This window comes from Mustelus asterias, chromosome 2, assembly GCF_964213995.1.
Source record: "Mustelus asterias chromosome 2, sMusAst1.hap1.1, whole genome shotgun sequence".
NCBI lineage: Eukaryota > Metazoa > Chordata > Chondrichthyes > Carcharhiniformes > Triakidae > Mustelus > Mustelus asterias.
This window is the reverse complement of record NC_135802.1, coordinates 133433728-133446106: the sequence shown is the minus strand read 5'-3', so window position 1 is coordinate 133446106 and position 12379 is coordinate 133433728. Positions and strand designations below refer to the sequence as shown.

At 41.8% G+C, this 12379-nt stretch overlaps 2 protein-coding genes across 2 annotated transcripts in view; one reads left to right on the top strand and one right to left on the bottom strand.

Annotated features, from left to right (window-relative positions):
* The window catches only part of kdm1b (lysine demethylase 1B), a 121696-nt gene extending 116810 nt beyond the window's left edge, over positions 1–4886 (bottom strand). Inside the window, exon 1 of the mRNA XM_078241908.1 lies at positions 4676–4886. Coding sequence (XP_078098034.1) covers positions 4676–4886 — 211 coding nt within the window. The remainder of the gene's footprint in view (positions 1–4675) is intronic.
* Positions 4887–5054: 168 nt separating this feature from the next.
* The window catches only part of LOC144511645 (putative thiopurine S-methyltransferase), a 44382-nt gene continuing 37057 nt past the window's right edge, over positions 5055–12379 (top strand). The window contains exons 1-2 of the mRNA XM_078241913.1: positions 5055–5192; positions 6456–6597. Coding sequence (XP_078098039.1) covers positions 6458–6597 — 140 coding nt within the window. The 5' untranslated portion in view covers positions 5055–5192; positions 6456–6457. The remainder of the gene's footprint in view (positions 5193–6455; positions 6598–12379) is intronic.

Below are 12379 nucleotides of genomic sequence, written 5' to 3'. Positions count from 1 at the left end.
CATACTCTTGCAACTCGGCCAACGTTGTCGACCTGATACACTGCAGGGAAGGATGTCCCGAGGCATGGTACATTGGGGAGACCATGCAGATGCTACAACAGCGGATGAATGAACACCGCTCAACAATCACCAGGCAAGAGTGTTCTCTTCCTGTTGGGGAACACTTCAGCGGTCACAGGCATTCGGCCTCTGATCTTCGGGTAAGTGTTCTCCAAGGCAGCCTTCACGACACACGACAGCGTAGAGTCGCTGAGCAGAGACTGATAGCCAAGTTCCGCACACGAGGAAGGCCTCAAACGGGATCTTGGGTTCATGTCACACTATCTGTAACCCCCATGAGTTACCTGGGCTTGCAAAATCTCACTAACTGTCCTGTCTGAAGACAATACACATCGCTTAACGCTCTCTCCACTCACATTGTCTGTACCTTTAAGACTTGATTACCTGTAAAGACTCGCATTCCAACCATTATTTTGTAAATTGAGTTTGTGTCTTTATAAGCCCTGTTTGTGAATAGAACTCCCACTCACCTGACAAAGGAGCAGCAAGCGCTCCGAAAACTAGTGGCTTTTGCTACCAAATCAAGCTGTTGGACTTTAACCTGGTGTTGTAAGACTTCTTATCATATTTTATGGTCAGTGGCAAAGGAATGGCACTCACCATTCATTCTGCCCATAGACTAAGTAGGCTTTTAAGTGGCAACTTCCATTAATTGTTTTGTGTGTGGCATGCTCTATAGGAAATTAGTGGCTTGAGGGAACAGGGCAAGCATTAACATGCCTCTTCAACCAATCACATTGAAGAATCCTCACTGTACCATGCAGAGTTAAACCAGGAAGTATGAATTAGAACTTGTAATTCAACATAAAAGCATGTACAGAAAGCAAAGAGAGGGAATGAAAAATGGGAAAGGAAGGGAAGAAAGGCAGAAGGAAAGAGAGGTAAGAGACAGACTTAAAACTTTCAACAATAATTAAATTTTGAAGAAATGAGACTCCACACTTGCAACGGCAAATTTTCAGTGTCAGAGGGGCTGTTTGGCAGTGCTTAAGACCTATTATGGAGATAATAGAGATGTAATTGAAATATAGACGGAACATTGAATGACTTTGCTTAAAGATAATCTGTCTGCTAATTTTTGTGGGAAACTAACTTACACCTAAATGCACCAGTCCTAACTTCTGGCTGTTTAATAGGTAGTGAGCAAGTATGACAACTTATATCTTTATGACATATGAGACATATGACAAGCATAGGCAGCTGGGATCAAGTGGATCCCTTGAAGAATACAGAGGGTGTAGGAGTAGAGTTAAGAGAGAAATCAGGAGGGCAAAAAGGGACCCAAGGTTGTTTAAGCAGATAAGGCAAAGGAGAATCCAAAGAGCTTCTACAAATAAAATAAAGGGCAAAAGAGTAACTAGGGAGAGAGTAGGACCTCTTAAGGATCAACAAGGTCATCTATGTGCGGATCCACAAGAGATGAGCGAGATCCTAAATGAATATTTCTCAGTATTCACTGTTGAGAAAAGCATGGACGTTAGGGAACTTGGGGAAATAAATAATGATGTTTTGAGGAGTGTACGTATAACAGAGAAGGAGGTGCTGAAAGTCTTAAAGCGCATCAAGGTAGATAAATCCCCGGGAGCTGATGAAGTATATCCCAGGATATTGTGGGAGGCCAGGGAGGAAATTGCAGGTCCCCTAGCAGAGATATTTAAATCATCGATAGTCACAGGTGAGGTGCCTGAAGATTGGAGAGTGGCAAATGTTGTGCCTTTGTTTAAAAAAGGGCTGCAGGGAAAAGCCTGGGAACTACAGGCCGGTGAGCCTCACATCTGTAGTGGGTAAGTTGTTAGAAAGTATTTTGAGAGACAGGATCTACAGGCATTTAGAGATGCAAGGACTGATTAGGGACAGTCAGCATGGCTTTGTGAGTGGAAAATCATGTCTCACAAATTTAATAGAGTTTTTTGAAGGGGTAACCAAGGTGGTAGATGAGGGCAATGCAGTTGATGTTGTCTACATGGACTTTAGCAAGGCCTTTGACAAGGTACCGCATGGTAGGTTGTTGCATAAGGTTAAATCTCACAGGATCCAGGGTGAGTTGCCAAATGGATAAAAATTGGCTTGATGACAGAAGACAGAAGGTAGTTGTAGAGGGTTGTTTTTCAAACTGGAGGCCTGTGACCAGTGGTGTGCCTCAGGGATTGGTACTAAGTCCACTGTTATTTGTCATTTATATTAATGATTTGGATTAGAATTTAGGAGAGGCATGGTTAGTAAGTTTGCAGATGACATCAAGACAGTGAAGGTTATCTAGGATTGCAACGGGATCTTGATCAATCGGGCCAATGGGCTGATGAATGCAGATGGAGTTTAATTTAGATAAATGCGAGGTGATACATTTTGATAGACTGAACCAGGGCAGGACTTACTCAGTTAATGGTAGGGAGTTGGGGACAGTTATAGAACAAAGAGATCTAGAGGTACAGGTTCATAGGTCCTTGAAAGTGGAGTCACAGGTGGACAGAGTGGTGAAGAAGGTATTCGGCATGCTTGGTTTCATTGGTCAGAACATTGAATACAGGAGTTGGGACATCTTGTTGAAGTTGTACAAGACATTGATACGGTCACACTTGGAATTCTGTGTACAGTTCTGGTCACCCTATTATAGAAAATGTTTAAGAGTGCAGAAAAGATTTACCAGGATGCTACCGGGACTTGATTATTTAAGTTATAAGGAGAGACTGGATAGACTGGAACTTTTTTCTCTGGCGCATAGGAGGCTTAGGGGTGATCTTATATAGGTCTATAAAGTAATGAGGGGCATAGATCAGCTAGATAGTCAATGTCTTTTCCCAAAGATAGGGGAGTCTAAAACTAGAAGGTATAGGTTTAAGGTGAGAGGGGAGAGATACAAAAGGGTCCAGAGGGGCTGTGTCTGGAACAAGCTGCCAGAGGTAGTAACAGAGGCGGGTACAATTTTGTCTTTTAAAAAGCGTTTAGACAGTCACATGGGTAAGATGGCCAAATGTGGGCAATTGGGACTAGCTTAGGGGTTAAAAAAGGGGCGGCATGGACAAGTTGGGTCGAAGGGCCTGTTTCCATGCTGTAAGCCTCCATGACTTCATGCCTTTTGTTTATTTTAATGGTGAATCTCTCAACAGGATTATGGTATAATGAAACTTCTAGACAAGTAAAGCAACTTCCTGAGAACCATGTTTCAGTGAATATGTGTAGACTCCATAAGTTTCAGTCTGATTTGCTTTACAATAACAATGATATTTCTGTCTTAAAATACATCTCCCTCTGTTTTATACGAGGGCAATAGCAGACCAGTATAATAAACGTCCCAGGAAAACATGCAGTGGCATAATTAATGGTGCAAGTATCTTTCTCATAACTTCCTCTTTATCTTGCTTTGTTTATCTATGCCATAGAGGGGTCATCACAATCGTGCAAGTCCCAAGAAAGCTCACTATCTACACATACAATTATTGTCAATTTAAGTGCTGCTAAGCAAAACTGTTTCTGTTGATAAAAGTAAACATTGAAATTCCTGATTGCCTTAAACACAGAACAATCAGAAAAGTTGAATTGTAAGGTTAAATTGTGTAAACAGCTTGAAAACTTTAGATAGTCAAGTGTTTTTTCTGATTTCTGGAGAGTTGGTCCTCAACAAAATAAATTCAAAGCAGATAAAGTCACAATTCACTCCTGCTGTTTACAGGAAGATTATTGTAATTAAATCAAACTTTCCAACATATTAAAATCATTTAACTTTTTTCTGAGGCTGTTAAAATCACCACTCTAACTGGGGGAGGGGGGGGAGGGGGAAGAGAGAGAAATACTGCTAAATCTGAAACAAACGATTATTTACTTACTTCCTACCTACAATTACTTAAAATAATCACCACCTTCAGCTTCTCCTTTAACCCTTAACCAAGAAAGTATTCACAATCATCACTACCAAATTAGATTTTGATACAGATGAATGTTTTCGTGGCTTGTTCATAAATCTTGTATTCAACACTGTAGAAAACATACATGTAGGAGGAAAAATTATGCTCAATGAATTCACCCAACAGAAAAATATCATAAAAAGGAAACTTGGGAAAATACACAGGAAGAACACCTGCAATTCAAAGAATGAGTGATGCAATGTCAAAAGCTGAATTCAACCATGTTAACATTTCTTACACTATGTAAACATTCCTGTTTTTAGTATCGACCTCGCTTCATTTAGTACATTATGTATCGCCTCTTGATAACAAATGTAGCTTCAGCCATCCTCTCAGTGTATCCGCAGCCAATGCAGACACAGGGTGAGTTGGGTTGGTGCTGATCATTACACAAAGCCTGAGCTTCAGGCCAAGGATTCGAGATCCCTGAGGTTCTCTCTCTCTCTGTCTCTCGAACACACACATACACACAATGTATATATGCAGCTCGAGGGGAAAATGAACGAGACACAGATGGCCCAAGACAGCTTGTCGATAGGAGGCAGACTCCTGGGGGGGGGGGGGGGGGGTGACTCCAGTTATATTCACCGGCAAACTCTCCAGTGATAAGATTAACTCTGGAAGGCAGACAGGCAAAAACAAAAAAAAAAGGCGATCATTGCCAAGTTAACGGCCGAGACAGAGCGGCGCCACGGCTTGAGAACTGTACTCACCTGTGTCTGAATAATACATGGCGGCGGTGATAAGGAACTCCCGGCTCCAATCTCTCTGTCTCTCCTTCCCCGGTTTCTGCCTCAATCCGGCTCCAGCTCCCTTTCCCCGGCTCGAGCTCAGACTCGCGCATGCGCGCGCTCTTCTCCCCTCTGCCTCGGGGAGTCCTCCGCTGTTTTCGTTCGAGCTCAGGCTGGCGCCTCCGGCGCGCATGCGCCTTGTCCTTCCAGCTCGTGCTCTTAACGGCCGCGATTTGAACAAGGCTCGAGAATCGGCGCGAGTCGCAGAGGAGAGATCCGCCCCCCTTCCATGATTCGGGCCTTTCTGTCCTGCTGTCAAGTTAAAGTTTAACCTTCGGCTCTGGTTCTTTTTTTTCAATTGAGGTCCAATTCCAAAAGAAGTGTGTGACCTTTGTCTTCCCCTGTCCCCATCTGCCAGTGTGTGTAGCGGTCGCTGAATAGAAGCTGCAACGGGATATAGACACCCTCCCACACTCATTCCAAACAAACGCACCGAAAGGTGAGCCACGCTGAATATTTTATTTGAAGGCATTGGGTGTGTGGGAAAATAGTTATACACGAAAACCGTTTCATAAACCCCTGGCATAGATCAGGCATGAAGGACGGGACAGAATGAAGGGCCTACTCCTGGTGTTTCTTTTTGGTAGCTATGTAGTTGGTGACAGAGAGCAGAACGTCCCTGCTCTGATTAAAATTTGCTGGAAAGCATTCAGTAAGTCAGGCAGCATCTGTGGGGAGAGAAACAGAGACGGTCTGAAACATTAAGAGAAACTAAGTTAATGTTCAGGTCGTCTCTCTCTCCCCACTAATGCTGCCCGACCTACTGAGCATTTCCTGTTTATATTTCAGATTTCTGACATCAGCAGCATTTTGCTCTTGTTTTGGTTAAGTTGCCTATCGTTTGGTAAATGAACTCGAATGAACAAATTAAAAGCTGCACTTTTAAACCATCTAGTGCTGGCATGTAAATGTGTGCCCTCCCGGGTGTAATTCCTCCAGGTGTTATTATTTATACGCATTTATTTGTCTACATTGAATAAACAAACAAGGGAAATATGTAAGAGCAAATTACTGCAGATGCTGAAATCTGAAACAAAACCAGGAAATGCTGGAAAAACTCAGCAGATCTGAGCACATCTGTGGAGAGAGAACAACCAACGTTTTAAGTCTGGATGATTCTTCCTACTTTAATGAATTAGATCACTAACGCATTTGAATTCGTCATTTCTAGACTTTCCATTTCATATTAACTCATTTGTATTTTAAGAGAACCTAAATTACATTTCCCACTGAAAGTGTAAACTTTCTATAAGCTTGCTGTTTTAGTTTCTTGACACCCATTACCCAAGCTCAATTTTGGAAAAATTATCATTTGTTTATACAACTGCACTCCCAACAGTAATCTGTCATTTCTGCTAGAGAAGGAAAATAAAATTATTTACAATTCAAGAAAATGGATTGTAATAGTTTTCAAATTACAAATTTCAGAGAAGGACTTATTATGTTTTATTTTATGTGCAATTACTTGGTAAAGGGAATTGTCACAATCAGATCCTTGAATTTCTCGAAAATTGAGCACAACTGGGAAAAAAAAGTTATTGTAGCAGTTTACAAAGCAAACCAAGTAGAATTAGTTGATTTTTTTCCTCTTCAAACTAGAGTTCATTTGTGTTTTTTCCTCAAACAAAATTCAAAGATTTGATTTTGGATGTTTGATCTTGTGTTCTCTGTATGTTGTTACAATATACATTTTCCCAAACAGCAATGAGTGTTGGAGTAGATATACCAGAGGGAAAGAGATTGAACAAGTATGGAGACCTAGAAAACATTGAAATGACTGTGGAAGACTGGAAGACACGATGGGAAAAGAAACACATTGGTTTTCATAAGAAAGAAATTCATGAGTGAGTGCAGATTTTAGTTTTCGGGCATCTTCCAATTCTTTTAGAAATACATTTCTTTGATATTCAATTTCTACAGTCCTTATTTTTATTTTCTTGTGGCTTGCACTGATGAATAAATTGGAGCGTTGATCTTCTTGGAGACTTAATTGATTACTCTGACATGTGCTGATTGAAAGCCATGTATGGTGGTGTGGCTGAGGGACTTGATAACACAAATTGAACTAGTACTTTCATAAAACAAAACGGGGTGGGGGGTGTCCATAACTGTTGTTAGAATCATATATTTCGAGACTATATTTTTTTTAAATGTAGAAGGATACACATTATTTAGACACTTAGATTTTTCTAAAAGGTCATCTGTTCTCTTTTGGGCTGGTAATAAGCATACCTTTTTCTAAGAAATCACCTGACTAACATGGTATTTGAGGGGGAATGAGCTGTTTGCAGTGCAGTCTTTTATTGATGAGGGGAAAAACAAGCAAAGGCGAGTGATTTACTGGAAATCACATAGAGTCATAGAGGTTTACAGCGTGGAAACAGGCCCTTCGGCCCAACTTGTCCATGCTGTCCTTATTTTTAAACCACTAATCGCAATTTTCCGTGTTTAGCCCATATCCCTCTATCCCCATCATACATACCCATGTCACTGTCTAAATGCTTTTTAAAAGACAAAATTGTACCCACCTCTACTACTACCTCTGGCAGCTCGTTCCAGACACTCTGTGAAAAATTGCCCCTCTAGACCCTTTTATATCTCTCACCTTAAACCTATGTCCTCTAGTTTTAAATTCCTGTACCTTTGGGAAAAGATGTTGACTATCTAACTGATCTATGCCCCTCATTATTTTATAGACCTCACGGGGGAGGTGCCGGATGATTGGATGGTGGCTCATGTTGTCCCGTTGTTTAATAAAGGTTCCAAAAGAAATCCGGGAAATTATAGGCCAGTAAGTTTGACGTCGGTGGTGGGCAAGTTATTGGAAGGTGTGATAAGGGATAGGATCTACAAATATTTGGATAGACAGGGACTTATTAGGGAGAGTCAACATGGCTTTGTGCGTGGTAGGTCATGTTTGACCAATCTGTTAGAGTTTTTCGAGGAGGTTACCAGGAAAGTGGATGAAGGGAAGGCGGTGGATGTTGTCTACCTGGATTTCAGCAAGGCCTTTGACAAGGTCCCTCATGGGAGGTTAGTTAGGAAGGTTCAGTCGCTAGGTATACATGGGGAGGTAGTAAATTGGATTAGACACTGGCTCAATGGAAGAAGCCAGAGAGTGGTTGTGGAGGATTGCTTCTCTGAGTGGAGGCCTGTGACTAGTGGTGTGCCGCAGGGATCGGTGTTGGGTCCATTGTTGTTTGTCATCTATATCAATGATCTGGATGATAATGTGGTAAATTGGATCAGCAAGTTTGCTGATGATACAAAGATTGGAGGTGTAGTGGACAGTGAGGAAGGTTTTCAAAGCTTGCAGAGGGATTTGGACCAACTAGAAAAATGGATCAGCTGACGGACGTATTCACAGACATCTTCAACCTCGCTTTACAACAATCTGAGGTCCCTATCTGCTTCAAGATAGGGTATTAATGTAGATTTTCTTTTAAATCATTGATCCTAATATCAAACCCTGGTGAGTTACACTCTACACCCTCCTGTCCAAAAAAGAAAATGTTTTGACGACTCTGTTTTCTGTCACTCAGCTAATTCCATATCCATGCAGCCCCCAAAACCTTTATTCCATGGGCTTCAATTTAACTGAAAAACCTACTGTATGGGACTCTTATCAATCACTTTTTGGAAGCTCAAGTACACCACATAAACTGTATTACCCTCATCAACAATCTACTTTGCAAAAGGTTAGTCAACAACAATTTTTATGAACAAACCCACACTGGTTTTCTTAATTCACATTTGTCTAACTGACAGTTCATTTTGTCCCAGATTATTTTTTACTAAACTCTTTCCCACCACCAGTTTTACACTGATTGGCCTGTTGTTGGTTTTATCCTTGCACTCCTTTTTGAACAAATGTGTAACATTTGCAACCTATCCCTATCCTGTTTGCTACTTAATTTGTTAATTTGGTATTATGGTACAGGTTTAGCCACTGCACTTGTTACAGTACTGATATGAATTAACATATTTTGGAACTATTAAAATTGCAAATTGAACTGCAACAGCCCAGAGATATCCTTTGCAGTTAGATTATAGTAAAGCAGTATGTGCTCGAACCAGGAGTCTCTTGATAAATTTTACATTATTATTGCTTGAAAATCCAAGTCATTGTGCAATTGGAGTATATGAAGTTAGGTTGCAAATTATCCATGATCTCACTGAATGACAGGAGAATTTAAATAGATTTTTGCGATATGTGATTGTAACATGGGCCCTTCCCCTCTGTTTATCCACCAGGCAAAGATTTACACAAATCATATCATTCACTGTTAACTTTTGGCTTATTACTAGAGGGCTAGGTTTGACTCTCTGGTGGTCAACCATTGAAACATGCCATGCAGCCAGCTATTCATGACTTACAGTGGGAGAGTTCAGAGGCAGGACTCATTACCATAGCTGCTGTGGATTTTAAGAAGAAATTGAGTGCCCTGGGAAAGCCTGGTGGCTCTGGGCTGTTGTGATATTGGGTTACGCAAAAGCCAGCTGAGCCATAAAATAATTGGCAGGAAGAGGGAGAGTTAATTTTTGGGAAAAGTGATGAAGTGTGTGTAGCAGCAGCCCTGTGTTTTTTGTTTGTGTACAATTGGAGGTCAGTCCTGCTCCTCCTGGTCCCATAAAAATAAACAAAAACTTAAAACCGATTGACAAGTGGAATACGTGCACTTCCTATTCCTTTCTGTTCTGTCCTAAATTAGCACTCAGGACTTATGTATGTCAAAATGCATGTTAAAAAAACTTACTGCCCAAATCAAGTGCTTTGGTGGCTATGTGGTAGACTCCTTTTGAAGATTGTGGTAACCAGAGCACTAGTGCAAAAAAAGCAGTAAGCCAAAAAAGCCCACATTAAAAGCTAACCAATAGTGTTTATCAATAGTTTTATTCTACAAATTCTTCTCCAAGATAATGGGGGGGTATTTTATGGCCTCGCTTGGGCGATTCCATGGCGGGTGAGGTGGTAGCGTTTCGATGAATGTGTTGCTGAACCAGAACTAGCTCAAAATTTTATAATCAAAGACATGAAATTTAAATTTTGTGCAGCACGTCTCTTAATCTCAGTGTATTACAGTTCATATATGACTCGTGTATCATTTACAAGCTTAGCATAGTTTATTCTACGTAAGTGGCTGCTGGTAATATGTACAAATCAATTGGGTAAATACGTCTATTTTGTTTAGATCTTTTGCTGATAGTGTAGAATTATTCTTTTCCTCACAGTTTGGCAATATTTGTAATGGGAAATTTATCTAAGTTCACATTCTCTACATGAACTAATTTCATAATTAGCCACTCGAAATATACCATTGACACACAATTCTGACGCTTGTGCATCCCCTGCTTTAATTACTCCACTTCCAGTAGCTCTGTTTGCAGGTCCATCGGCCTGAAACTCTGGAATTCCCCTACTAAACCTCCCTGTGCTTCTATTTGCCTTTCTTTTAAGATGAAACCTACCTCTTTGAACATCTATTCTAATATATCTTTATATTCCTTGATGATAAATTGTGTATGATAATGCTCCCATGAAGCACCTGGGACATCTTAACATGTTAAAGATGCTGGTGAGGATTCACCAGGCCTGCTAACCTCTGGCAGGAATCCTCATGGCCCAGTGAATCAGACGTCAGGGCTAAAATGAGAATTGCACTGAGCATCAGCTTGTCGCGATTCTCCGAGTCCACCCTGCTGTCCCCAGTCATGGGAATTGAATTGATATCCATAAAAAGACATTTAAATGTCATTACTGAATTTGAGTGGTATGCTGCCACTCTCCCAGCGGGCAGTTCGCCAGATGGGATTTGGTTCAGGTCTTGACAAACCTGGACCTGGAGCCTTGAAAAGCTTTATGTTCATTCAATTTCATCCTGCATTCCCTTTAATTAGCCTTTGATTGACAGATTGGGCTTACCTACTAGCCAAAAGCTTTGTTTGTTTTTCTTTCCCTTCTTGGTTGAATGCATCTCAAGTGTTTTGTAAAGATGGCAATTAGAAAAGAGGAATTGAAACCTTATGGCTAGTGGGTAATTGATCCAACCTGTCAATCAAAGGCTAGTTAAAGGGAATGCAGCATGAAATTGAATTAACTCAAAGCTTTTGAGCTTTCCAGGAAGGCTCAGAGGCCTGAAAAAATGCTGTGTTAAAAGAATGGGTCTGAGTGACCAGGTCTGTTGGAATAAGGAGGTTAGTGAGGCTTCTGATTGTGTCTACAGTCTGATCTGCTGCGCAGCTGTCAAACTGACCAAGCTGCTCAGTCAAGCTACAAAAGTGAATTGATATCTCAGTTCAGTTTGAGGACGCCAAAGGGATGTTCTCACACCTGAGGCTTCTGAGACAGAACAAGGGAATCCCCTGATTGAAACTGACAGCTTATTTCAGTCTGAGGACTTCAAAGGAATCTTCTCACACCTGGGGCTTCTGAGAGAGAAAAAAGCCATGTCCTTCTGCAGAATTAAGTGCTGTTGTGATTTTTGAAAGCTTCTAGGTGTCCATGGATATCAAAGTGACCAGGGCACCTCATGGGTTTCACAGTACACAGTCATGAATGAAGATTTTGAACTGAAATCTGCTTGAGGGCACCATGGTAAGAGTGATCTCCAACTTTCTCGGGGCTAGAAGAGGCACTCCAACCACTAGACCTCCATCCTGGGGAACAGTCCCGAGGTCAACCCCTCTTTCCCCCCCCCCCCCCCCCTCCCACCCCATCACCCCAAAGTCCCTTGAGAGATTCTCGCTCTGCAGCCTGGGAGCACAGTATGGGCACAGTACTTACTTCCCTGCCTCCCCCTCCCTCAGTGTCCAGGGTGTCACTGCCAACGGTCAACGTGAGGGTGCCAGGGAGCAGTGCAAAGTTGGCACTGCCACGCGATGGGACCTGAGAGGGCAGGGCCTGAAGGGACCCCATCTTGGACTCACTATTATAGCAGGGGTGAGTCGGGTCACTCTCATGTCTGCATGGGGGTGGGGGGGCATTGTGCTGAGGGGTTGGGGATGCTCCTTTTGTGGGCAGGGGTCACTATGTCCGTTGTGGAGGAGAGGGGGACTTGTCTCTCAACAGTGAGACCTCTGTAAGCCGGGCTAGCTGGTGTGTTTTGTGGCAAGCATAAATTAAAATGGTTAAGGTGGGTGAATCTCGTCTGACAGGCGCTGCTAATGCCAGCAGGAAACGCCTCAGCTGCTCCGCTGGAGGGAGCACTTAGTGCAGTCGGGTGAATTGCGGCCACTCTATAAATGCCACCTGTTCTAAAACTTTCCATTAAAGTATTTTCAAGCTGATAAAAGGTTTCCAAAAGTACGAATGCAGAAACATTGATATAAAGGCAAAATACTGCAGATGCTGGAATCTGAAACAAAAACAGAAAATGCTGCACAATCTCTGCAGGTCTCAGCATCTGTGGAGAGAGAATAGAGCCAATGTTTTGAGTCAGAATGACCCTTCATCAGATCATTATTTATATACTGTTTATTTTGCCAGTTTAAAAAGAATTCAAAAAATCTGAAAAGACACAATGTTGAGAAAGTTGGATAATGTTCCTTTGCTGCCCGGTCAGCTTATCAATACAGGCACATTTTCCGACCTTTGTGCTGTCGAATATTTTTCCTCACCGGTGTCTC